The sequence below is a fragment of the Phalacrocorax aristotelis genome, chromosome 3 (genome assembly GCF_949628215.1).
Source record: "Phalacrocorax aristotelis chromosome 3, bGulAri2.1, whole genome shotgun sequence".
Classification (NCBI taxonomy): Eukaryota; Metazoa; Chordata; class Aves; order Suliformes; family Phalacrocoracidae; genus Phalacrocorax; species Phalacrocorax aristotelis.
In genome coordinates this window covers 32,833,873-32,858,931 of record NC_134278.1, presented here as the reverse complement: position 1 = coordinate 32,858,931, position 25,059 = coordinate 32,833,873, and the positions used below count along the sequence as shown (strand labels likewise).

The following is a 25,059-nucleotide window of genomic DNA, read 5'->3' as shown; positions in this document are numbered from 1 at the left end:
TGACTTAGCAATGCTATCCCTGTTCGGCATTCACTGAATGAGGTCCTGGAAAAAAAACTGAAGAAGAAACTTGCAGGAGGAATGAAAAAGAAAACTTCTCTACAGTGGAACCTGTCGAAAGGGACAAATAAAACATCCCCTGTTGAACTCCTGTAAAACTTGGCAATTTATGTAACAGTTTAGCACAGAAAAGTAGTATTTGTAGAAAATTTGTAGGAAAGCAAACCAAAGTATCTACTTAGGTCTTATCCCTATTTAACTTCTGGAGATCTCCCTTTGGAGATCAGAGATAAGATTTTCAACTCCCTCAAATCCCGGATGGCACAGTGGGTAGACAAACCCCACCAAAGGAGCCCACCACCACTGCAGACAGAAAGGGACAGAATACAGGCCGAATAGACACACGTAGCCTCACAGGATATGCCCCTGCTTGTGTTGAAAACGTTTACGTCAGAAGACAATCTATTTTACAACATCCAAAGCAATTAAAATGATTTCACTATGTGTCACCCTGATAGGCTTGGACTGGCAAGAGGATGGGTACGGCGATGAGCAAAAGGAGGTATAAGAATAGCACAAGGTAAAGTGAGATATAAGAACAGCCTATTCCTGTGGGATCGGACTGGCAGGAAAATATAATGCATCCTTACCTGTAGCCTCATATGCATGGGATTCTCCTGACTCTGCCAGGCCACCTTTGAGGTTGGAAGGTGGTACCGTTCTACCTACTTCATGGAGAATCGAACTAAAATAGCATATGCAGTCTTCAGGGCTTGTACCAGTCATGGACCGGGCAAGGCCCTTGGAGTTACGTGCCTGAAGAAGCTCAAGGAACATGAAGTGGAAATGTCTCAAACATTACCATGTAGCTTGGGGAAATAAAAAAGTAAGCAAGCTGGAGGTGGGGTCAGGTGCATCTGAAACTTAGAAAATCTATTACAATGAGTGAGGATGGCTATGAAAAGAGATGAAAGAGATGAAATGTGATGCACAGGCAGGCACAAGAGGGTTGTACAAAATCTTGAAAATGAAGAAAGGACACTTGTGAATTCCTTTATAGGAGGCAAACCTTAAAGGGAAGTGTTGGCAAGGTAAATGATGCTGGTTGTGAAGCTAGATAAGGAAAAAGCAAGCACGCTATGAGTCACATGCTGACAGATATTTAAACAAAATATTGTCAACACATAGACTAAGCTTTAATAGAGGGAATACAGGAAAAATGACAGGTTTAAAAATGCTGAAGAAGAATAAGCATGCTTTTAAAACAACTTGCATGTCATTGAAAATATCTATAGGAATTAACATTTTAATACTTAACAGTTAATATTTTTTGCAAGTATCAGGAGATAAAAGCTAATAAGAATTATTAAAACTTCAGATGGTAGAAGAAAAATGCGTTTGGAAGTGATAGAAAAACCAGCTAACAGTTCAGCCAGTTCAGCTGTTTTAAGTTTCATAAACTATCAATGTAAAGTGTATTAGCTGGCACGTAGCTATCAGAAGCCATTTATTACAGAAGGGCTAAAATCCTGTCATGTGACCCTGCAGGTACAAAAACATTTTTAAATGCCTGATACATCACAACAAACATCTGCAGAGACATGGTGGAGACTTGGTTCATAATTTAATAGCTCAGAGTAACTGCCTAAAACACACTCTGAACAAAAGCAAATATTTTATTGTGACCTCTTGGTGAATTAAACCAAACCAAAACAAAAAACACCCAGCTGAAGTGGAAGAGTGAAGTTACTTAAAGTTGTTATTTGTATTACTTCTTCCGGAAGCTTATAGCTGATGCCGAAAGAGTAAAATAATAGACCAGTAAGTATATTTTTTGTATTCTGAAAGTTGGTTCAAAACATAGCTGATTGTTTTTGAAGCAGAAGGCTAGACAGCTGCCTTATGTACTCATAGACAATGTTGCTGAAATAGGTTCTGAGCACAGCACCCTTTCCTTCTCAACACAAATTAGAAATATAATACAAATACTAATAATAAGGCAGGTCTAATTCAGGCACAAAAAATATTTCATTATAGACCTTTATAGACTGGTTTCTGTGTTCTATACACAAACTACTCTCATCCATTTTTTTCCTCACTATGAATTCCAGCAAACACATGACCCCAGTTTTTATGGAATAAATGCTACTAGACAGAGAAAGTGTATGTAGTTTAGTGTGAAGAGTCAAGCAAAGACAGAGACAAAGCCTAAATTAGGCATGCAGAAACACCTCACGGTAATGTAAGAACAGAATTTAACTATTTGAATATGTGAGCCTTTATAATGATGAAACTTGCTACTTTAAACAGACCCATCTATAACAGACATGATTTGGCTAAGCAATTTGGAAACAATATGTTTAAAAACAGAAAAGTACAGCTCTGCAGAAACAAAATCAACACTTAAACATTTTTATAAGTGAATTGGTGGACAATTCCCACCACAGGAGCTTGACCCAGTTTTTCAATGCACAGTTCTCCCCAGGATAAAGAAAAGCCGTCACACTGATGAATTACATATACAATGATTCCTCTGTAAAACCCACAAGTAGAGCTGCATAGAATCACACAAATCAATAGTGAGGTAAAAAGTGACCATGGGTTTCCAAATTCCTGACATAACACAATGTGTGATCACGGCAAAGAGCTGCAGCGTGACTGTCTTGAAGTGCGTTCCCCAGCCACCCAAATACTGCTCATGGGATGAACAATACTGCTGTGGCTGCACTCATGCAAGAATGTCCCAGCATCCCAGACAGGATGCATCAAGATGCAGTTCAATCAGGTCTCAATTTCACCTACTTATCTGGAGGTGTTACCAGACAACAAGTTCTACATTGCAGTTCATGATTGTCACTGTGATCCTTCTATCCTATCTTGAGGATACTTCCCTCTTTGGCCTGTTTGTACCATATTGAGGGGAAATGAGTGGCTTCCTTTCATGTAAGAACAGGGTATTACCCTCAGCAAGCAAAGGAGCTGAAATATAAACACCTTCCCTGCAGTCAAGATGGCTACAGTGTTGGTTTCCCAGATATCTTCAAGCCAGTTTACTTTCTGTGACTGTCCTGTTGCCCTGCCTTGAAGCCCAAACAGAAGGGTGAGGAAGAGAGAGATCTTAAAATCTGACTATGATGGTTTCCTCTTCTTACCCACAGGACTGCCTATCACCACCCACACAGAAACCCACAGAGCCTGCAGACACACCTCAATGTTACAAAATTTAGCTATAATTGGGAAAATGGCACAGGAAAATCACAAATGAATGACTAATTTCTTGTTGTATTTCCATTTAGTGAGGGAAATTAGATTACCACTTATCTCACGTACCTCTGTCTTCTGCACTTCCAAACATGACCTAGTCTCATTCACATCCTTACTGAAGTAAGTCAAAATGGCAAGTTGAAAGATTTGTGGCCCATATTTGGCCTCTTATTGCTACTGCAGTAATAATACTCTTTTGCTTGGGAGTGTAAAGTGGAATAGGCCACGATTTTGCTTTCAAAACTGTTGCCAACCCATTTACCTCTGTGGGAAAGGAGACAGCATTTAGCAGAAATATTTCAGTCTGCCAGAAAACATGATCAGCTACATTTTCATGATAATTTATTACTGAAGCAAACAGAAAATATGTTCCACGCTGATCTCGTTATGCTTTGGGTTTGGTCATTTCTGTAGCTCGCTCTGTTAACTTGAAATCTACTTTGCTTCAGAGACAATCATTTCAAAGGGAAAATGGAAGAGTAATTTCACAGAAGTTCACACTTCATGAAAGCAGAACTTTTAATAGACATGGGTTTATTTTCTAAGCAAAAAAATGTATCATTTAAAATCCTGAGGAGTAATTTGAAATGATTCTTTACATTGATGTCTACTGCATATGGGACTATTCTCAAATCATTCTTCTAATGAAGGACATGTAAATCACATTCATGCCAACTTAGCAGTCTGCAAATGTTTGAAAAATTTTCTGTAAGGCTGAGACATCAATCTTCACTTTTGCCTTTAGTATCAGTATTACTGCATAAAGAAAATAAAAAAAAGACTGAAACTGCTAGAACAGCTTCCATTTCTCCAAAAGGGTAATCTTAATAGGATCTGCTTCCATACTTAAAAGGCATTTTTTAAAGAGAATATTTGCAAGTTATACTGCGAGAGTTAAAGATCACTATACCTCATGCAAAACAACTGAACAGTTCAATATTTTCATGAAATTAATACACCTTCATTAAAGAAGCTGAAGTAGATAAAATTAATATTTTTCTTAGAGGAATGCATTTGAAAAGAAGAGATTTTGAATGAAAATATAATTTTCTGCCTATACTTCCTTTAATTAACTAGAATTGCTCTCCTTTACTTTACATGATTACATGAAAAGAAGGAGAGGACAGTATTAGTTGAGATGTTTACTAATGGGGGTGTGTGTCCCTTTCTTAAGTAACAGAAGTTATTCAGATGACTTGTTTTTCAGTGCAAGACAAGAAAGGAATCATGTGCAGTTATGAAGACAGGCAAAAACTGGCACACAATTTTTCAGGAAAGATCATCTGAAATACTGCTGCCCATTACAACAGCAAGAACACTGGGACACCAGATACCTCCTCTTTGGAGTTCCATATAAACGCCAAATAATTACACTATGACTGAAATACTGCCTAAAAATGAATTTGTGAAATTCCCAGGCAACACTGCCGAAAGTGAATTTTAGCTTTACGTGAATAACTGCCAAAGCTCGGAAGGGAAAGCTGCGTAATCTGTTGTTGATGTTTGTTTAAAGAGGAGAGAGCCAAAAAGTGACGGTGGAACTTGCCTGGGCCTGAATCTGCAGCTTCCTCCTGCAGCCGCCTCCGTGCTGCATTTGTGCGCCAGCTTCCTTCGGCTTGATTTAACCAGACCTAGGAGCCAACATTCCAACTATCTGTTTAGTAAGCAAGTCTTGGGGACTTCTGTCTGTGACTGACTTAAGCCTCGGCTTCTGTGTAAACACTTGGTGCCATCTGGATGACTATTTTATAACTCCTGAAAGGGATAGGTTCGCAGGAACGTACGGACGGACGCTCGTTTTCCTCAGGAACTAAAAGCAGCATATCGAGTGTCAAGAGGAATAGTTATCATATGTTTTACAAGAGATGGCTGTGGTACCTTCCCTCACCTGTCACTCTTCTGACACGGCACGCACAGGCTTAAGCTGGGGATACCAGAGCGGGCAAGCTGTGGAGCCAGCTGTGCCCCTGCAGAAAACAGGCCCCAGCTTCTGCCACTAAATTCCACATTTTGACAAAACCACATAACAGAGCAGTACAACCCCTCCTGTTTATTCTCTAAAGGGTCCCTGGCTACAGTACAATTCATCAGGGAATTTAAACTTTTAAAGACTAAACATATGCCTGCATAAAGTGAGCATAATTAGGGAGAAAATTTCAAAATATATTCCCAGCAGGCATTATAAGACCCTTGAAAAGTTCTAAAGAAAGGAGACATCTAGTACTTGCAGAGAAATTACGAAAGAACATACCAGAGAAATTGAAGACAGCATAAAGAAAGGATGAGAATCAATCATGACTTTGGACTACTCCCATAAAACTACCACCATAACTGAGGAGACAAAATACATACATATATCTTGACTTGTGTGGTGTTAACTGTCTCCATGGAAACACAGAAAAACTCTACATCCTTACTAAAAGTGCTTGAATATGCACATATATGTCAAAGTTAACAATTTGAGCCACTAAAACACATTTGTATGAATAATGCATGAATCAAATATACTTAGAACTACTGAAATTACTAATTTCATTAGGATTCTACATAAAGCCTACAATGTTTTTCATATATTTCTTTTTACAGCTTAGCATATCTTGCACTACAATGCTGTTTCTTTTTTTCTCTCTAATTCATCATGCAAGAATGATGATATTGTATTAACAAGACTTCCATAGCTGCCTTAAAGAAATGTACAGAAACACATGGGCTGCAATTCTAATGTCACCTCTATTCACTGCAGAAAAATATAGTCAGGCATACACAATTTCTTTCTGAAGTCTCTGCTATTGCTGCAAGTGAGAAGTTTTGTTAAATGCAGACTATAGGGGCTATATCTGTCAGCTGAACACTTTAAAAAATACAGCTTTTTCCTCCAAGTACCAATAACTTCATTCTCTTACACATTTTTTCCTGTTGGAGGGCAGGGATGCCCAACACTTTTAACACAGGATCACTGACACCTTTTAGACTTTCACAGGTACCAGATAAAAGAAACCCCAAGAGTTTCTACTACTACTTACTGTTACATGCTCCTGTGGATTACCTACAGACAACTCTCTGCGGACCGAAGGACCTTCAACCAGCTGTTTGGGAATGAGTGCAGTGAAGCAGCACAGCCTTTTGCCACCTTCACACTCCCCATGCTGAGGACAGGACCAAGGTGCAGGCCTGTGTGTGTGAGAATGCTTTGGCCCTGCACAACACTGCTGATGCTCTAGTTTATATTGAGACCCGTCTATATGGTAGGCCTTCCCAGCTTATTTCACTGTTGTGTGATTTCTATGGAAATACATAGGAATGGAAGAGCTGCACAGGGCAGCAGAGCTCTGTAATGCCATTATTTCCCACCAGCCTCAATATGCAATTGCACTGGGGCAGAAGGTTGATGACCTAGGTCCAGTCGTCTGATTTGAGGAAAACGAAGTCCCTTTCAATATTCCCTCTCACCCTGCCCAAATGCATTTTGGACTTAGCTCTAACAGTGTGTCATTATTTTCACTCCTCTTCCCTCCCTGCCCCCCCACGTAATAATTAATTTTGCATTTTGATAAAAAGAAATAAATCATTTTCACATCAGGGAAAACTAAAAATTACTGTAAGTAGAGGATAAATTCATGACATTATGCATGAGTCCCAAATGAATGGAACATTTTAAAACTTTGCTTTAATAGGGTTCATAACTGAAACGCTGATGTCACATTTTGGCTGTAACAGCATGAATGGTCCTGACATAGTAAGTTCTCATTCAGTGACACATGAACCTTGATATTATCTGACCTACTACTTATTCACAGCGAGATACAACATCTTCCTTTCATGATTATATATCATAAGAGTCATGGCCACACAGAAGTCACACAAATAAAATTACTCTGAAGACTGAATTTTCCCCAAGCCACCACCATTCATGTCATTCATCGTCCCTTAGCTCTTGCCAACAGAAACTCATGACTATTTACAGTGGCTGAGAGAGAAAGCCTTCCTGCTGGGCCATATATTCCCACAGTGTTGTAATCTGTCTTCAAACTGCTAAACCAATTCACACTCGCTCTGGTCTCTTCTCTCAGCAGCTACACAAAAAAGTGTTTCAGTACCTCAGTTAGTAAAATCCCTCCGAAGACTTGTGTCTGCTTTCCTAAAACTTAAATGTTTCCTTTAAAAAGTGTGAAACAACCACCAGTAGATGTACCAGCACAGAGACATCTTGCTCTGCCTGAACCAACTGAACTGAAATATTTGCACAGCATTTTATAATCAAAAAAATATAGTTCTTTGACAGTTCATTTTATGAAAGTGAATCACTTAAGGTACCAAAGGAATAATTTCAGTCAATTTGAGAGCAGCTTCTGATTTTCGATATCATACTGCTATGATAGTCTGACTATGATAGTCTGAGTATGACTCTTAGGAAAACTAAGTGTCCACAACTGCAACTGAAGACAATGAATACATTCAAAACAGGCCTAAGATATCCAGCTGCTGCTACCAATATGGATGCAGTCATTTTTCCATCATTAACACAAGAAATGCTCAAAAGGACCATTCTATGGTCCTATAGCACACAGAAAATAGGCAACCTCAATTGTTTTTCCTGTGCCTTATCTTCAGAAGTATCCTATCTCTATTTCAATGATCCTTTCAAGGCCTGTAATAACATATCTGAAGCAAGATCTGCTCCAATCCATCTATTGCAGTTACAATCCTAAAATCAAGGTTGTTTATTAAAAATATTTCACCATTAACCTTTCAACACACATTTTGACTGTATATTCAAGAGCTGAAGGACACAATTGGCCCTGTTTACCCCTAGCAAGACATGAACTGGAGCAAACAGACACTGATCTTGGGACACAGTACTAATTTATCTCCAGGAAATCAAGATACCGGATATTTAGATTTCCTAATCCAAAAACAAGTACCATAAAACATGGCAACTTAATTTTGAAACCTTAGAGCACAATTTATTTTTATGGTATGGGTCTCTGGTTACATCCTTCAATGTTTTCAGATCTAATGGAGATTCTTGCTGCTTGCAGTCTTGGAAATTAAGAGAGGTAGAAGACAATGTATAACCATTTACAGTATGAATGATAGTTCTTATGATGTTTATTTAGGATTACATAGGTAATATGAATAATGTAGAAGTAGTTCATAACACAGCTATTCATGCTGTGGAACTACAGCCTGGGGTTTGGGGAGTTTTTTTCCCTTTGTTTTCATTTCTGCCACGCTCTTTTGCACTATTCTCAACTGTTTTTACCTAAATGGACTGTCCTTAATGGGAGGCCTTCTCATTTCAGTTTGAGCAAAACCACAGACAGATTTTATTACTTTGACGAAGCAAAGCTTGCCCTGGAGAATTCTGGGGACATTTCTCTTTAGCCTTCGTACGTGCTCGGGGCACAGGTCACCGCAAGGAAAATAAAAACTTCTTTCACCATCTCTGTGGAACTATCTAGCCAGAATACAACTAATACGCAGGTCAATTCTCTTTTCTGGTGCACAGGCATGTACCAGATCCTCACAAAGAAACTGTAAGATCCATAGTCAAGAAGTGTTTCCTTAACACTTGAAAGACAACTAATCATTATGTCTGACCTCACATATTCTTTTTTGCAGGTCAATTACAGGATGGAATAAACAAATTAGTGAGCAAATTTGCAACTTCCTGGGTCTGATACACAGCCTTTTTCTATAAAGAAAGAAAGGAAGATACCTGTTTGGTTTTTTCCCTCTGAGAACTGTAGAAACCATAGAAACCCTAAACTGTTGAAATATTGTTCTTTAGAAGAATCTAGGAAGCAATTTTCCATCATTACAACATTACATTTCTTTTTCCTGTCCAGTCTGTGATTTTGTTATGCAACCAACCTTTTTTTCTGCATAGAGAATGCTTCATACTGAACCATATGTTAATCTCAAATATTATTAAACCTGTCCAATCACCGAAATTTAAACAGACTATAATTAAGCCAATACTGAACTTATTTTAATTATTTCTATTATCTGTAGCAGCACTATCATGTCATGCAAGGAAACTGAAGCATATCATGTGTTTCATAAAAGACAATGGTTTATGCCTTCATGGTAACAACAAATGAAGTAAGCACAGGCATGAGAGTATGTGTGTGATCAACAGCAAACATTAAGCTGGACTGGCTCGCTAGTAGGTAAAATGACCTGGAAGCCAGGGGAATATATATATATGTGTGTGTGTGTGCATGTGTGTCGTGTGTGTTTTTGTGTGGGTGTCTGTGAGTGAGCAGGTCTGTACCAGCAACTGGAGCAGGGCTGTGAGCCTTGAGGGGTTAAATGTCCAGGTGCCAGTAACTGGAGAGACCAGGAGCAGAGGCATCTACTGGTTAGGCTGTGTGTCAGCTCAGCTACTAGAGGGATGCACGTTTTAGAGATGTATGTATTTCCCAGTAGCAGCCAGAGATGATAACAGGATGAGGCTGTTAGTGCTGTTTGTGTTTGTGGGAATACTGAATGTGTCTATGTTGACTTGTGTGGCCAGACCTGTCTATATTTGTTGTATGTGTGTTTGTGTGCCTATTGGGAAGGCATGCTCAGGCTCGCTACCAGCTGGGCCCAAGGGCAACGAGCTGTGGCAGCCTCACATCTATTGGGCGTGTGGATGTGACCCCACATCCTTAACTTTTTGAAAACAGGGTCCTGTGTGTCAAATTTGAATATATGCATGCTATATATATGATACTATGCTGTACATATGGCATTGCACTCGTAACTAAGTATTTAATAAAATAACCTGGCAACAGAATATTTTACAATATCTTAAAAAGCATTGATTAGTTTTGCAAGCTTTTACTGAAAAATGTTTTCCAGTAAAAATAAAAAGGGAATTCTTTCACTTTAACCAGCTGATACTATCTATACACAGGATAAACACCCAATATTATTTTTAGTATTTAGTGGGAAACAAGTTATTTTAAATATACTTATTTTCTTTATATTTATAAAATTCGCTTTTCCTTGCTTCACAATTCATATAGAAAATGCAGAGGCATTCCAAACAGAGGGACTTGGCTCTTCAATTTAATAATGAAAGTATTTACATTGCAAATAAGCTAAAATATGCAACATTTCTTAGTGATTTTCTTTTGTCTGTTTTTGTGTTACGTGTACTTACACTCAAGGCAGCTGGTCCTGGAGGTCCTGCATCTCCCTAGTTAAAACAGGAGAGTAAGTAAATTGGCAATATCTTTAGTTATACATATTTAACCTCTAGGCATTTTAGAGGATATGCACCACTGCAGAAGTAAATTCAGTATAATCATCAAACATGTTCAGGTTATGAAAATACATAAGCAAAGCAATATTCTTTCGCAGTAATGGTGTAGATGTACACAGTTCACCACAGGTTAAATGGAAAAAAAATGGCAGGCCTCTACATAAATGAATCACAGATTTAAAAAAGCAATCCTTCAAAACACATTTGCATATGTTAAATTACAAGCTGCAGCTTCCATGCACAAGGTGGCCACTGAAGTCAGTGTGACAGCTGCCATATGTAAAGACATCTGACTGTGTAAAATGTTCACAGAATGAGGTCGCTGAGGTACAAATCGTGCTGTGAGGCCTTCAGGTTCAGACCATGGGAGCAAATCAGAGCACCCCGAGAGCAATTCAGAACATCGAATTTAGGCTCCTGCTTGGAATTTCTTTCAAAATTTGTTGTGATAGAGTACTTGTCTTTCATGTTAACAGTTAGTCTGTATTCATGCTCTTCAACCCTCAAGCTACACAAATGGCAGCAGCGTAGTTCGTCACGCAGTTAAGGTAATGTGTTCAATATGCACACTCGTATCTACATAGAACTTTACAGATAAAAAAAGTACCTTTTCTCCTTTAGGACCAGCTACACCTGGACTACCAGGGTCACCTTTTAGTCCCTAGGCAAAGAAGAAAAATGCATATTGTTGTCATCTGTGGAAACATTGCACAAAATCCTGTAGCGTTGTGAATTAGTATACACTAACCAACTAAGCCTTTAAATATTATCACATTATTAGCACTACTATTTCACAATTCTTTATTTTCATTGTTTTGTGAACAGAGAAACATCTGTGGAAGACTGCATGTGTCTTCAACACAAAATTAAACATACGAAGCCAAACTATCTGCTTGATTGTGCCCCATTATGGCAAATAGCATGTAGAAATGCAAAGTTCCTTTGCAGTCCCAGTAGGTTTGTGTCTTGCATGGCTGGAAAAGACAAAAGAGAATACTAGAGAAAGCACTAGTTCATTCACTTAAGCTCTGCTAAACTTGGGAAACAGGCAGAGGTGGACAGATAGCTGTGGATTCTATGTTTCAAGTAGCAATGCTGAGCTGGAGAGCTACAGCAGGGTACAGCTCAGAGCTGCTGCACATCCTCCAACACTCCAATATGCACCAGTGTTTGAAAAGGCAATTAGAGAAATAACTGAGTCCTTCACACCTCCCTCCTTAGTTCTGCCTTCAGCTGGAGAAGCAGATAATACTGCCTAGTCTTACACATGACACACACAGCAATTTCAAAATTGCAGAATCATAGAATGGTTTGGGTTGGAAGGGACCTAAAAAGTTCATCTAGTCCAATCCCCCTGCAGTGAGGAGGGACATCTTCAACTAGATCAGGTTGCTCAGAGCCCAGTCCAATCTGATCTTGAATGTTTCCAGGGATGGGGCATCTACCACTTCTCTGGGCAACCTGTGCCAGTGTTTCACCACCCTCATTGTAAAAAACTTCCTCCTTGTATCTAGTCTGGATCTACCTCTACAATATCCAGTTCTTCCACTAAATGTCTCACCAGAAGCACTCCCCCCAAAAGGATCTTTAGCACACAGCACATATTCTTTGTTGTCTTCTCCTTGCTGCAAAACACATTGAAGAGAGAGAGGTTTTGAAATATGACCAGCAAATTCAAGCCATTCTGCAGTGAGGAATGAACTTAATTCTGATGCTGGACCTACCTACCAGAAACTCCTTTTTAAGCCAAGAGAATTGTCTTGTGCCTTCCCTCTGATCACTGCTTTAGAGGCATGTGACAGGAGACCATATACATTTTAAGTCAGGGACAGCTCTACGGGTTCAAAGATTTTACTTAGAAACCGAATGGCAATAATGTAGGCAGTATAGGACCAAATCATAATGAGACACGCCACAGCTAGGCCACCATGGTTATTATTGTGGAGGTTAAGTAAGCCGAGGACAGAAAAGATTCATCTACACCTGAATTAGGGTTTACTAACTTAAGTTCTTCCCAGCCCCCTTTTTGCCCTTGCAAAGTCTGTTCCCCAGTTTGCAATAATTAGAAAGATAGAGACAACTGGCACGAAAATGATAAGTAACATCTGTGCCTTGGTGGGTACAGAAACATTAAATCAGTGAGTGTTCTAAATACTGCATATTTGTGCAACTTCACTTCCTGCTAAAATTACATTAATTCACCATCTGGAAGGAACATCATTTAGAACTATATGAGCATTTAAGTACCCACTTTGGATTAAATTTGTGGTTGTTGTAAATACCCCTGATTTAGCTTTGATTTGTCCTTTATTAAGCTTGCCAAATATGCAATAGTTAAATCAGAAGTAGTTTTGCTGTTTGAACTTAAAAAAATGTAATAGGCAGATGGATTCAAAAACCAAGCCAAAAAAATGCTTTCTTTTTACAATCTGCATATTTATGACATAGTTTTAATATTGTCTCCATTTACTACATTTTACTTTTCACCTCCTTCTGAAAGCCTGCATAAAACACAACCATGTCGTATTCTAAAAAGCCATTTTAGGGATTTTTCAGGTATGCAAACTGTATGGATTTGGTTTAGAAACAATATTACCAGATCAGCAGTAGAACAATAGGTTTAAGAATTATCTCTTAGGCTGTATATTTACAGAAGAGACAAGATAAGGGTAAAAAAAAAATCTGCAACTCATAGACAGCAATATAAATCTGTGTGTATCTCTACTGAATATAAAAGACAACTGCAAGTGAAAGATACTGAACCTAAACCATCCACTGTCAAACTATGAACCTAATTTTTGCCTAATTGGTGTGTTTAAAGCTTTTAGTAGTATTCCTGCAGTGCACCGCATTGAGGTATGCTGTTTGACAGTTACTGCAGAGATGATGACCACAGAGGTCGACCTCACATAAAAAGGACAAGGGGAAATTACATATCTGACACCAAGCATCACAGTGTTTGAAGCAGGATTTTTGAGTACCCAGGAAAGCTTTATATAAAGTATTTATTTTAAAATACTTGAATTAGCTTTTCTTTGCCATTTAAATCTCCAAGAAAGAAAAGTAGTATCAGGAAAAAAAAAACTGCTTAAAAGGTTAGCCCATTAGAAATATTTCTTGTTCTTCTACACATTATGTATCTTTTAAAAATATTATTATCTTAATAAGTTCCAGACATAGTGAATGCTTCCAAAACCACATCTGGTACTGCACCATGCCTATTCTTCTGTACAGCCATCCTTTTAAAGCTGCTGAGAGGTTTAGCTGCTGCTGACTGTCTCTGAAATGACATAACAAGTAAGTATTCCCGTGCTAAGTCAAATCTGTAGCCCTTCTAGCACAGTACAGTAAAGTATCTTGTCTCTGGCAGAGACCAGAGCAGGATGTGTCAGTAAAATGGATGTGGTTATCTAAACAGGTATAACTTGGACGATTTTAGATTAAGCTTTAAATTAGAAAAGCTCGTTTTCTGCAATATTTTAGGAGAACAAGGACAGTTTTGACAACAACATGCTATTTTCTATTGATCTAAGGAGTCTGTTACCCGATTTGCCAGAAAGTCAGGAACTGAGTAAAAAATCCAGCTGCCCTCATACCAGAGGGTAAATTAATTATTCGATTCTACCCTGATATAATTCTAGCTTTTTGGGAGCAATACAATAATACACATTTGGGAGTTCATGAACTGTCTTCAGCTGGTACTTTTTCTCCCCTGTAAGGACTGAAGGTTGGTCTTTTTAGATGTCAGAATAAACATGCATTATGGTTCCTCTATGGATGCCAAAATGTAAAGTAAGCCTTAGGACATGCATGTATAAGGCCAGCTCAAGGCCAACAAGATAACAACATGAAAAACAGCAGAAATGAGAAATGTTATATATATACATTTAATAAGACAGGTACTACTGTAACACAATTGCTGACCAACAGAGAAATTATGGAAACAAGTATACCACAAATATCAATAAGGGTATAAAGTCAGCAAAATTGGGGCCCACAGGAGAAAAATTAAACTAGAGCAAGCTTTTTGTTTGGAAGAGGATGACTGGTATTTCCTCCGGTGGAAGGAATTTAAAGGAGAAGTTACCATATTGGTTGACACTATTTTTGACAAATATTTAACCAGACTTTTCTGTGATATTAGCTTACTGGAGTCTTATCCACCCTAAAAACCAACTGGACTGGGAGAAGAAAACAATTAAAAAACAGTAACTGTCCTTTAAAGCTCTAAAAAGGATCATAGTTTCACAAATTCTTCGAAGGATGGGATTTTATTAATGGTGTTCCAACACTCTGGCATAAAAGGTGACAGTTTTTCTATTTTAATTTTCCTTTTAAACCAGCAGCAATCTCATACAATGTCTGCTGTACTCTGGAGTTCCACGGTAAAAAAAAAACCACAAAACACTTTACTTAGTGATGTAGTAAATAGCTTCCTTAACAAGCCTGACAAAATTTTACTCGTTCAAAAGAAGTGCCAGGTATAACCAGAACTAGAAAATGAAACAGTTTTTAACTTTGTATGTTTTCAGTCATTTGGTTAAGATCAGAACAGTCAAAGATTCTGTGACAAAATGGAATGAAACATTTTCCCCTGAGCCAATTCTTTTGGTCAACATGGTGATCTGCAAACTGGTATTACTACCATTACTAGCAAAAAGGACAGAAGATGAAGAGAACAGAGGATTCACAGCTTGCTGCTTGTGCTGGGAAATCACATGCCTGTAAGTGTCTCAGGAACTAACCTACGAAGGAATCCCAGCCCCTAGGAGTATCATCTAACCTGCCCATCAAACAACAGCAACAACTTGAACCACGTACACCCCTTCTGTGAGTACTCCAATATAAGCTACAGGAGTTACATTAAAAGGGAAACGTGTGTTGGTGCTTGCACAGGATGAGGAAAGCATCCTGTAATTTAAAGGAATCTGCTTCTGTAAATCAGATTTTCTTGCAGATTCATCTGTTACTTTTTAACCTTGACACTGTGATGTTCAGCTGGATTTAAAAGCCACAGAAGGGATTTGTGAGGGTTTAATGAGATGACACCTCTCTGGCTGAGACCGACGAGCTGGCAATCCTTGTGACAGAAACTCTGCAGCCCAAACAGGGAGATGTGAATGATAGGCAAGGGAAGTTTAAGGAAGACTTTCAGCAGGACACTGTCAATGAGCTGATCCGGGAGCAAACACAGAAGACTAAAGAAAGCAAGGGTAAGGACAGGAAGCTTACTGGGAACCCCTTACAGAGCTGCCAGAGTTTCTAAGGCTTACGCTGCCTGGCAGCAAACAACTGGACTGAAGGGTTTCTGTATGGACTGGAGACCAGAGGGACCAGGGGCAGCAAGAGCCAGGGTTCTGTTTAACAGCTCGTTGAAGACAAACTACTGAGATGAAGAGACAGAGATCGGCCACAACGCAAACCTCACCAGTAGTGTTAGAAGACAGCACCCACAGCCTTTTCTCAGCTGCCATCAGTTACTTACTTATCCACAGCTGAGAAATATCTGAGAAGTGCATTAGCCTCTCACCCTGAGACAAAATGTTTACCATAATATCAGACATGAATTTGATCAGAGAAGTCTGAAAAAAAGCAAAATTACTGAATTGTTAGCTTTGCATTAAATTATCAATAAGAAAACTCTTATTCAAGAATGTCAGGAAAATTGTTGTTAAGTGTTCCCTCCAAGTAAAACATGTTGTTTGTGCCCTAATGCTTTACTTGATGAATTCTGACTTAATGCACTCTAGCAGGTTCACCGAGGCCTGAGAAAACTGTATCATACACTGAAAACCTTCTTCAGAGAGAGAGACAGCAGCAGACAGTGCTTACAGATCATCACAGAAAAGAGATGAAATGGGTAAAATCTACCAGCACCGGTTGACAGATGCTTTCCCCAATGAAAAAATGCAAAGCTCAGCTGGGCCCCAACCAGAGGACTCCAGCAGCTCCTGCAGCAGCCAAGTGTTGCCCACCGGAAATGTACCTATTTGTGCAGTGTACGCTATGCTGCATGCATGTGGCAATGGAAAATGCTGGAAAAGATTGGCATAATCTTTTGAGGAGAATTGGTTTTTCACTCTAAAAGATATCTGTTTGGAAAAACATCATTCATTATTTACAATTCCCTGGCCTGCATTAGAGTACTCTGGTTCAATCTCACACACTAACCAACAATGGGCAACCAAATTATTATGGATCAAATCAACTATTTCTACCGAGTAATAAAACTTGGAAATACTCTAGTGAGTAAGACAACAGAACTACACTTTCTCCAAGAGCAGCCTTAAAATATAAATTAAAACAACAGCTTCAGAGTCAGCTGTACACCAACCTATAAATGTTGGAATAACTTTTCTAATTTAGCAAAGTATCCTCAAAGCTCCAAACAATAGACTATTTTTCCAGTTTATGTCTCATGCACTTTTAAATATTGCCATTGCTTTTTTCTTGTTAGTGTCATTCAAAAACTTCAAATTGCTACACTGCTGGAATTTTCTGGATCCTGCTGTCTCCTTATACTTTTGTTCCTAACAGAATCTTCAAACTCTGGATATAATTAAATATCATAAGCAACTTCATACTGGCAAGCAATAGGATTCTTCCCTTCCTATGCAAATATTTCCTTACAGTGCTAATACTATGAGAGTTGAAGATTAGAGAGACAGGCCACGATGGTGTGAAGGTAAATGACTGTTACTATCATATCAATACACTGGATGCCTTTAAAAAATGTTCATACTTCTGTTCACCTTTTTCCACAAGCATAAAAATAAAAAGGTTCAATATGTTTTCCATCTTTTCTTTGAAAACCTGGGATTTTTTTCATTGCTCACTGAACTTCAGAAGTCCATTCTTTGACATCAGGTATGTAAAGAATAACAAAATCTTATTTAGTAAAGTTTTTAAAAAGTCATTTACGGTATAACCTTTCCCAGCAGGAGAAAAAAACATAATTAGTGAATCACTTGGTTTAATGCTGTAGAGATTATACACCAGATTTTAATTTCAGATTTTCTTCACCCTTTTTTTTTTTTTTTACAATTTACAAGAAAGGCTGTATTCTTCCTGTAGCTATGCATGACACATGCCAATAGATATGATAAAACTTGCTGTTTTCACTTATTTTTGCTGAAGAATTTAATTTCCGTCAGCAAAACATAAATGGTATTCACTTCCTACCTGCACCACTGCTCAAGAAAATGACATGATTCCAAAAAGAGTCTAAAAGTTCCAATTATGAAGTCTTTCTTTCCATTTCAATTGAACTGACGAGAGTATCAATACAACATAGATATTACTCCACAGATAGTTTCATGGATACTTGTATTGCAAATTTGTCTTTAGTCCATATGGGATATTAACACGATGGAGAAGAAAGTGTATTCACTAGAATTTCTTTCAGACAGCATGTCTGTGATGCTCCCTTGGTACAGTGATACAAATGATAGCATTATCAGTGTCAAGTGGCTAAAAAAGTCTCAACGGGTAAAACAGAGACACTACTCAAGCAAACTGGCTGTTCCTATTATACAGGGAAATACCTACTTACAGATGTAATGTGAACACATAGCACTGCAAGACTACATTGGTAATATATTAAGTTATTTATAACTACTCCTTCAGAAGCTAAAAACAATGGCAATGACATTGCTAGTATTTATAGTAACTATTCATGTTGTCAGATGGATTTTGAATAATGTCCCAGACTGGGACACAGCATTGTAGATCTTGGCTCAGACTCCTGGAGTGATAAACTGGGAGATGTGCAGAGGAGTTAAATATACTCACAGTTCCTGCATCCAAACCTGGTTCTCAATGAGATTAACTGACCCAGTTAGCACAACCAGTGAGGGATGAGGGAATTAAACTTTTTAGGTATCTCTTCATCATTACAGAAAGCCTAATCTCCAAATCAGGTCTGGCTTCCCCTCTGTCATGCTACTTCATTCCAGCAAGAATTCTTTCTACAGCTAAGAAAACACTAGTAGTAACAGCAAGCAAAACTGTTCTGTGACACCTACTTCCCTGATTTTTATTAAAATAAATTCATATATGTTTCTACCATTTGTGCGAGATAAAATATTCAGGCATCATCTTCAAGTTCTTCACTTGCGAGTACGGAAACCCTCTCTCCCACAGGCAAAGACAACAGCTGCCAGCAGTCGACACCACTAGCTTTAAGTGTTTTCAGGCTTTCTTTACAGAGTACTGCAGAATACTCCAATGTAAGCAGATTAACTTGATTATTTCAGAAATATCAGATGTTACATTTCTCTATGCGGAATGAGTTTGAGCGACACTGATAGCAACCAGGAGTCAATGATACACAGTCTTTTAAATTTAAACTTAATGACGGGCATCTCCATGCACAGCGATAACTGAATCCAAAGCATTTTATAAGTGTTGTTAAAAAAGAATTATGTGTGGATTCAAACAATATGTTATATTGCCTTGTGCAATTTTACTTCTAAAATGTTTCAATGACAGTTCCTGTGATGATAATCCACCATTTCCTGACACATTACAACAGTTCAGCAAATATTTCAAAATATAAAGGTTTGGTATTTTACACTTTCACAGTGCCGCTATGTCAAATATGTCCTAGAGTTCACCAGATACTCGGTATACCTTACTCTTCCTAAAAGGTTTATGGAACAAGATCCCATGTAGTAAAGGAGATCGTGTAAGACCAACACAGAAATGTCCCCAGAGCTATGGAAAGAAACACAGATGTGTTTTTTCCATGCTGTCAGCATGTATGTATGCATGACAGAAGTATACGGTTCACCTTTACAGACAGGCAGGCTACAAGAGAATACCTCTTTGAATACCTAAATGTAGTTTCAGCTCGGTACGTGGTATACATTTTCATATGGAGGACATCCACTATTAGTCAAAAATAGCCTGTTTTTTTCTAGCATTAAATTATAATAATCTAAAATAGGAAAAATATTTTTATGGTTACAGTGTACGTAGAAAGCCAGATGACATAAAATTGTCATAATTATGTAGTCCGTTTTACTGCATTTTTAGTAGTCCCAGCTACTGTCATAGCAATTTTGTGTCAAATGTTGAGCCTTTTACCCTTTTGGTCAAGTTGCTTAAAAAAGCTTTGCTGAATGTTTTTTCCAAGTCCTGTATCTGGATTCCAGTCCTAATGCCAGTCATTCCTCACAGAATTTGAACAGTCAGGTTCAGGTCCCTCTGTGAGATACTCTCTGCCTTCAACTACGATGCTTTGCAACCGGAGAGCCAACAGTATCCTGCATTAAACCTAAAGCCAGGTTGACCCCAGCTAGGTCAGGAAAGGGGAGAGGAAACAGGAGGGGAAGAGAGGGATAAAGAAAACTGCTGGCTTGATTTATTTTTTTAATCTTGCCGTTCAAATCATGCTGGTAGGCCATTTTAGTATTGCACTGAAAAAAAAATATCTGATTTTCTGCCCTTTCATTTTGATTTGATATATAGAAAAATAAATGTAAATTTAAAAATAAATCAGGCAAAAGTAAGGTTTATTACTGGATGTGTCTGTAGTGTTAGCTCAGATTCAAGTTTGAATGTGAACTCAATGATCAGGATTATCCAGTATTTTTAGACACAGATTCATGCTCTACCTCAAATATGGACCAGACCAATTAACTAAGTAGGCAGTGAAACCTGGCACAGGAAAAAAAAAAAGAAAAAAAAGAAATTTTAATTCAAATTCTCTATCACGCGAGCCACATGGCACAGTGAGTGATCCATGGCTCTCACCCAGGAATTGCTAACAGCCTATTTTCCTTTCAGAAACCAAGGCTTCAGGCCTAGCTTTTCCCTGCCTCCAGAAATGCCGTCTTTTCCAGCAGATTATCCAACCAGGAATGATTCTCATCTATAGTGCGTTGCTTTAACCCCCACACTTGTTTCAGTTTATCTCATGAGCCCTTGGCAGAAATATCATGGAACCTACCACATCCTTACCCAAAGCTCTCCTTAAGCCCTAAGAACTCATCTCTCACCTGAATGCATCTCTCTTTCTTGCCCCATCATTTTGCGAATGTTAACTCTTCAGGCATACACATTTTCTAAATCCATCACTCTCCTTAAATAAATTCTGAATTTCATTGCTTAACCATCCCACCAAAAGTCTGTAACTTGACTTTTTTCATTATCGTTCAGTTTACCTCTCTTCCATGAATGCCTTCTGGTCCTGGTTCTCCTTTATCTCCTTTTTCGCCCTAAAAGAATGAATATTTATTTTACTATATATACAAAACAAATCAAAAATATTTTAAGGTTCTGGTCTGCTCTACATGAAGTGCTACATATACATTGCTGGCTGTACAAGCAAAACTATTTCTTACACTCCAACAGAAATTCTTTCCAAATAAATGCCTCTGAAAAATGTCTAGCACTCTGAGAGCTACAGTTCTCTGTACTTCACAGTGCCACTGATCACCCATAAAGTCTTACCACAGAAAAATATTCTTGTTTCTCACACTGCTCCGAGTACATGGTGGTAAACCAGAAATTTACACTGGGGAACAGTTTTCCTTTTGAAAATCTTAACACTGACATTAAATTAATTGCTTTCACTCTGAGACTGTTTTTAATAAACAATTCTTGTTTTAAATATCTGATAACAGAACTGTCCTCAATATTATAATTTCTCTGTGACTTATACTGGTATATGGTTCACTGATTGCATTTGAAAAATGGAAATAAATTTTGTTCTGAAAGTTTTCTCACAAGTATGAATATGAAAAACATTATGAATCAAAAGAAAAAAAATGGTGGGGAAAGATCCTTCAGAAACAACTATACAGGCTGGTTCCTGGCTCATGAAACACTGACTACAAAACACAATATTCTTTGGAGGATACATAAAAGGATTCAGTTCTGTATCATCTCAAATTACCATGCTATTCTAGTTAACACATTTTTCATCAAAGTGAATAAAATACACCCGCTTAAGAAGCGTAATTTAAGGGAGAATGCGTTCCAGAACTCACAAGTTTAAACAGCTCTATAATTGCATCTCTGTCACTAGACTGACCTTTGTCATATCATTAAAAGTAACATAATTCTGATAAAAGCATGAGGACTGACTTTACTCCTGTCCAAGCTCTTAATAAACCAAAGAGAGTAAACAGCCCTGCACTGAATTTCCATTATCTCCCGGGGACTACATTTGTCTTGAGCAGAACCTATTCATTATGTCAGCATCATTTTCATAATTCTGTTAGGTAAATGGTATTGAACTGAGATCATTCAGCTAACTCCATTTGTGACACAGCCCTGATTCAGAGCTATTCCTCCAGTGGCAATGACAGAGGGCATTTCATCTAATAATCAGTTTTGCAAAATGAGTTTGTACGACCTTTCTCAAACAACTGAAGCCTACTAACAAATTAGCAACAGCAAACTGTGAATTTAGTAATCCCATGCACAAGATGGCTTCGCTAGTTCATTGTTTCCATTTTAACACATCTCCTGGTAACGAACGTAGTGCTACGCATCAGCCTGAATCATACTGTTCAGGTTTTTGCTCAAGTATTGCCTTTCCTGCTTGTGCAAAAAAAAAAAAAAAAAAATAAAACCAGATAAATTTATGCATTTACTGCAAAAGTTTAAATGACACCAGTTATAGGAATTTAACACTAGTTACTTTAGTATGTTTAGACTATAAAGTCTTCTTTGTTCTATGGATTGAGATTGGTTGAGATAGTAATTTTCTTTCACTGTTAGTTTAAAAAAATAGCGGTTGGAGTCCCAAACTTACTATTCTTTTTTTAAATAGCTCACTTAAACTTTTAGAAGAAACTACAAAAATAACTTTATTTTCATCACTGTGATACACTGGACATTTAATACCCCTTTCAGGATCTTTCAACTAGTATCAGTAACACTGCTACAATCTTGCAACAGCTAGAAAAGTACAGTCATATTTTTGACATAATATCTCCTTATCTAAATGTATTTCTAGAAGATTTAAAAATCATTCCAATTCATGGAGCTGTTTTTTCTTCTATAATTTGTTTATTTGCTTTCATACTTTAAGAGAAAATGATATAAATATGAAGTAGTAGAATCCTGTAAATTCCTTCACACACAGGTGGAAACCTAAGGCAAAAGTATCTTGTCATAACTTGCAATGCAACATCTACATTTACACAAAAACATAAACAGAGAGCCTAAGCCAAAAGACGACCCTCCCCTTAGCCTCACTTGTCATTTGCCTTGGTGTTAGATGAGCTGCATGTGTTGGAGATTGTGCCTTTTTCTTCTACAGCAGGCAGACAGTAATTTTAAAATGCTGGTGGGCAGTTCTAGGCACATACAAGCATGGCTGGGAATGCAGGGAAGAAAGAAAAATTCCTCTCCTTATGATTTACAAGATATTTGGATTTAAGTTGTTTGTCAGTTTCTTAGACAAAATGATAAAAAGCACCCCCTGTTAATGAGCCTCGGACCTCTGTAGAGTCCAAAGAACCATGGGCTTTCTGCCAGGTATGCGATTTTACTGTGAACCTATTCTGAATTTTTAATGGAGTAAATTATTTGTCTTCACCAAGCCTGTCATATGGAATGTCCATGTCCTCTGTGAAGCCAGAATTCAAAACAAACAGAGGTCCAATTTTTACAATTTATTCTCACGAGAACTGAGCCAAGTCACGCTCATTTCTGCTTTTATGGATCGCACTATACTGCATAATTAACAGCTTCAAATCTAGCCAATTTGCAGAATCGCTGAAGCCACTCTGCAGTGTAGAGGCGGCTGTTAATAATCAACATTGTGGCTTACCTCATAAATTATCAAAAAAGAGAGAAAAATGTGTTAGTACCATTTCAGATGGGTTATATACTATATTCAGATGAGACAATTAAAGACTATTTATTGCAAAAACAGGATGACAAAACTCTGGAAGTGCCATGCCTTGTTTATTAGTTAACTAAAACTAATCCAATATAACACTGGATTATTTGTGTTTCTTTGGGTGCATTCTGCTTTCAGTTACCCCAATGGAACAAGCTGATGGGGTTGCTCCAGTATAACTTCTGGGAGGGATCCAGTCTGCTGCGTGTAATGGCGGTTACACTGAATTCAGTGGTAACATTCTTTAGAGCCAGGGGTTCATGTGTGGCCTCTGTATGATGAGGGTACAGGCTTTCAACTCACTTGTCCACTCTAAGGTTGCCTCATTTTCCTTGAATACTGCTTCCTCACTATAAAGGCAAAGTAATGTATCTGGAAATAAAATATATTCATACCTAAAAGTTTACCTAAAAAGGTAAAGCTTTTTTTTTTTTTTTGCAGCGCTGCCCTGTTAATGATACTAATCAGGAGTTCCTGATATACTTTGTTCCAAGCATTTTAAAGTACCATCGTTAACAACACCTGAAGTACTCTCCAAAGTATGCAAGTTACACAGTATCACTAATTCAGTGTGGATACCTTATGATTTTTAATCTCTGAAACTCTGTGATTTTACCCTACATGTCTTTAAGATAGATATGGCTTGCTTGTTTGTTGTTTGGTTGGTTTTTTTTAAATACTCTTCTGTGTTTTGCTACAGCTCTGTCTCAGCAGAATGCTCTATGTGAATTTTCTTTTCTTGTGACCATTTCTCCATAGCTTCTTTTAAACTGAACTCAGCTCATAGTAATGCTTATTGATTTTTTCCTAAATAAGTTATGAATTTCAAAAATCAGCACTTGAGCTCAAAAAAACCCCTATGGCTCTTTCTGGTTTTGCTGATAGATGTCTGGAGAGCTGGGGTTATGAAGGGCTCTATCCCTTTCTGCAGAATGTGGGATAGTACACTTCAGGAAAGCGGAAATACTCAGGGCGAAGCACCTTAGGACTGCTGAGATACTATACCATTTACAAGGAGGGGAAATTAACACAGACTAATGAACTTATTTCAGTTCTCACTGAGAGGAACTATGCAAGGAAATGAAGCTTACTTCCAAACAGGCTGTAACCCTGCATCACATAAGACTATTACCTAAGGAGGGTCAGCAAGAGACAGCATAAAACACTGCAGAAATACATTTCTATTTCTAGTAAACTGAAATCAACAGTGATGACCTGGAAGGATGTCACCATGAAGCCTGTGTCTTCCCAAACCCCCTATTTAGGATACTCAGACACAGCAAGAAAGTAGGTGATCACAAAGCTTTGTAGGCATCAGGATGTCAAAGAGCTCAGTAGACACACTTATCAAGAAATTTTGACCAAAAAACTTATGATTCCAAACTGCGCTATCGCAGACTTGTGAAAGAATCCCAATCAACATGTGTCATGCCTGTCCAAGGTGGATAACATGTCAGGAGAAAGATCTTTCCTTCCTGCTTCACTTACATAGAATGAGCAATACTGAAGATGTTCATACTGGTTAACTACCACTTAGTGTCACACATCACATTCCCAAGCAAGCTCTAAGCATTCCTAAGCCAAAGCGGCTATATAAAGGCCAACTACCACATCAGCTGAGTCCAAAATATTAGGCACAGAATGATCTGAAGCCAGGCCAGCCTGTGGCTCCAAAACTGCA

The 25,059-nt window shown here is 38.1% G+C and overlaps 1 protein-coding gene across 4 annotated transcripts in view; it reads right to left on the bottom strand.

The window, feature by feature from the left end:
- Positions 1-25,059, bottom strand: part of COL19A1 (collagen type XIX alpha 1 chain) — a 209,722-nt gene that overhangs the window by 90,666 nt on the left and 93,997 nt on the right. For all 4 annotated transcript variants that reach the window (XM_075087052.1, XM_075087050.1, XM_075087053.1 and 1 more), the window contains exons 13-15: positions 20,686-20,739; positions 11,127-11,180; positions 10,418-10,453 (exon numbers count right to left, since the gene is read on the bottom strand). In XM_075087052.1, the coding sequence (XP_074943153.1) occupies positions 10,418-10,453; positions 11,127-11,180; positions 20,686-20,739 (144 nt within the window). The remainder of the gene's footprint in view (positions 1-10,417; positions 10,454-11,126; positions 11,181-20,685; positions 20,740-25,059) is intronic.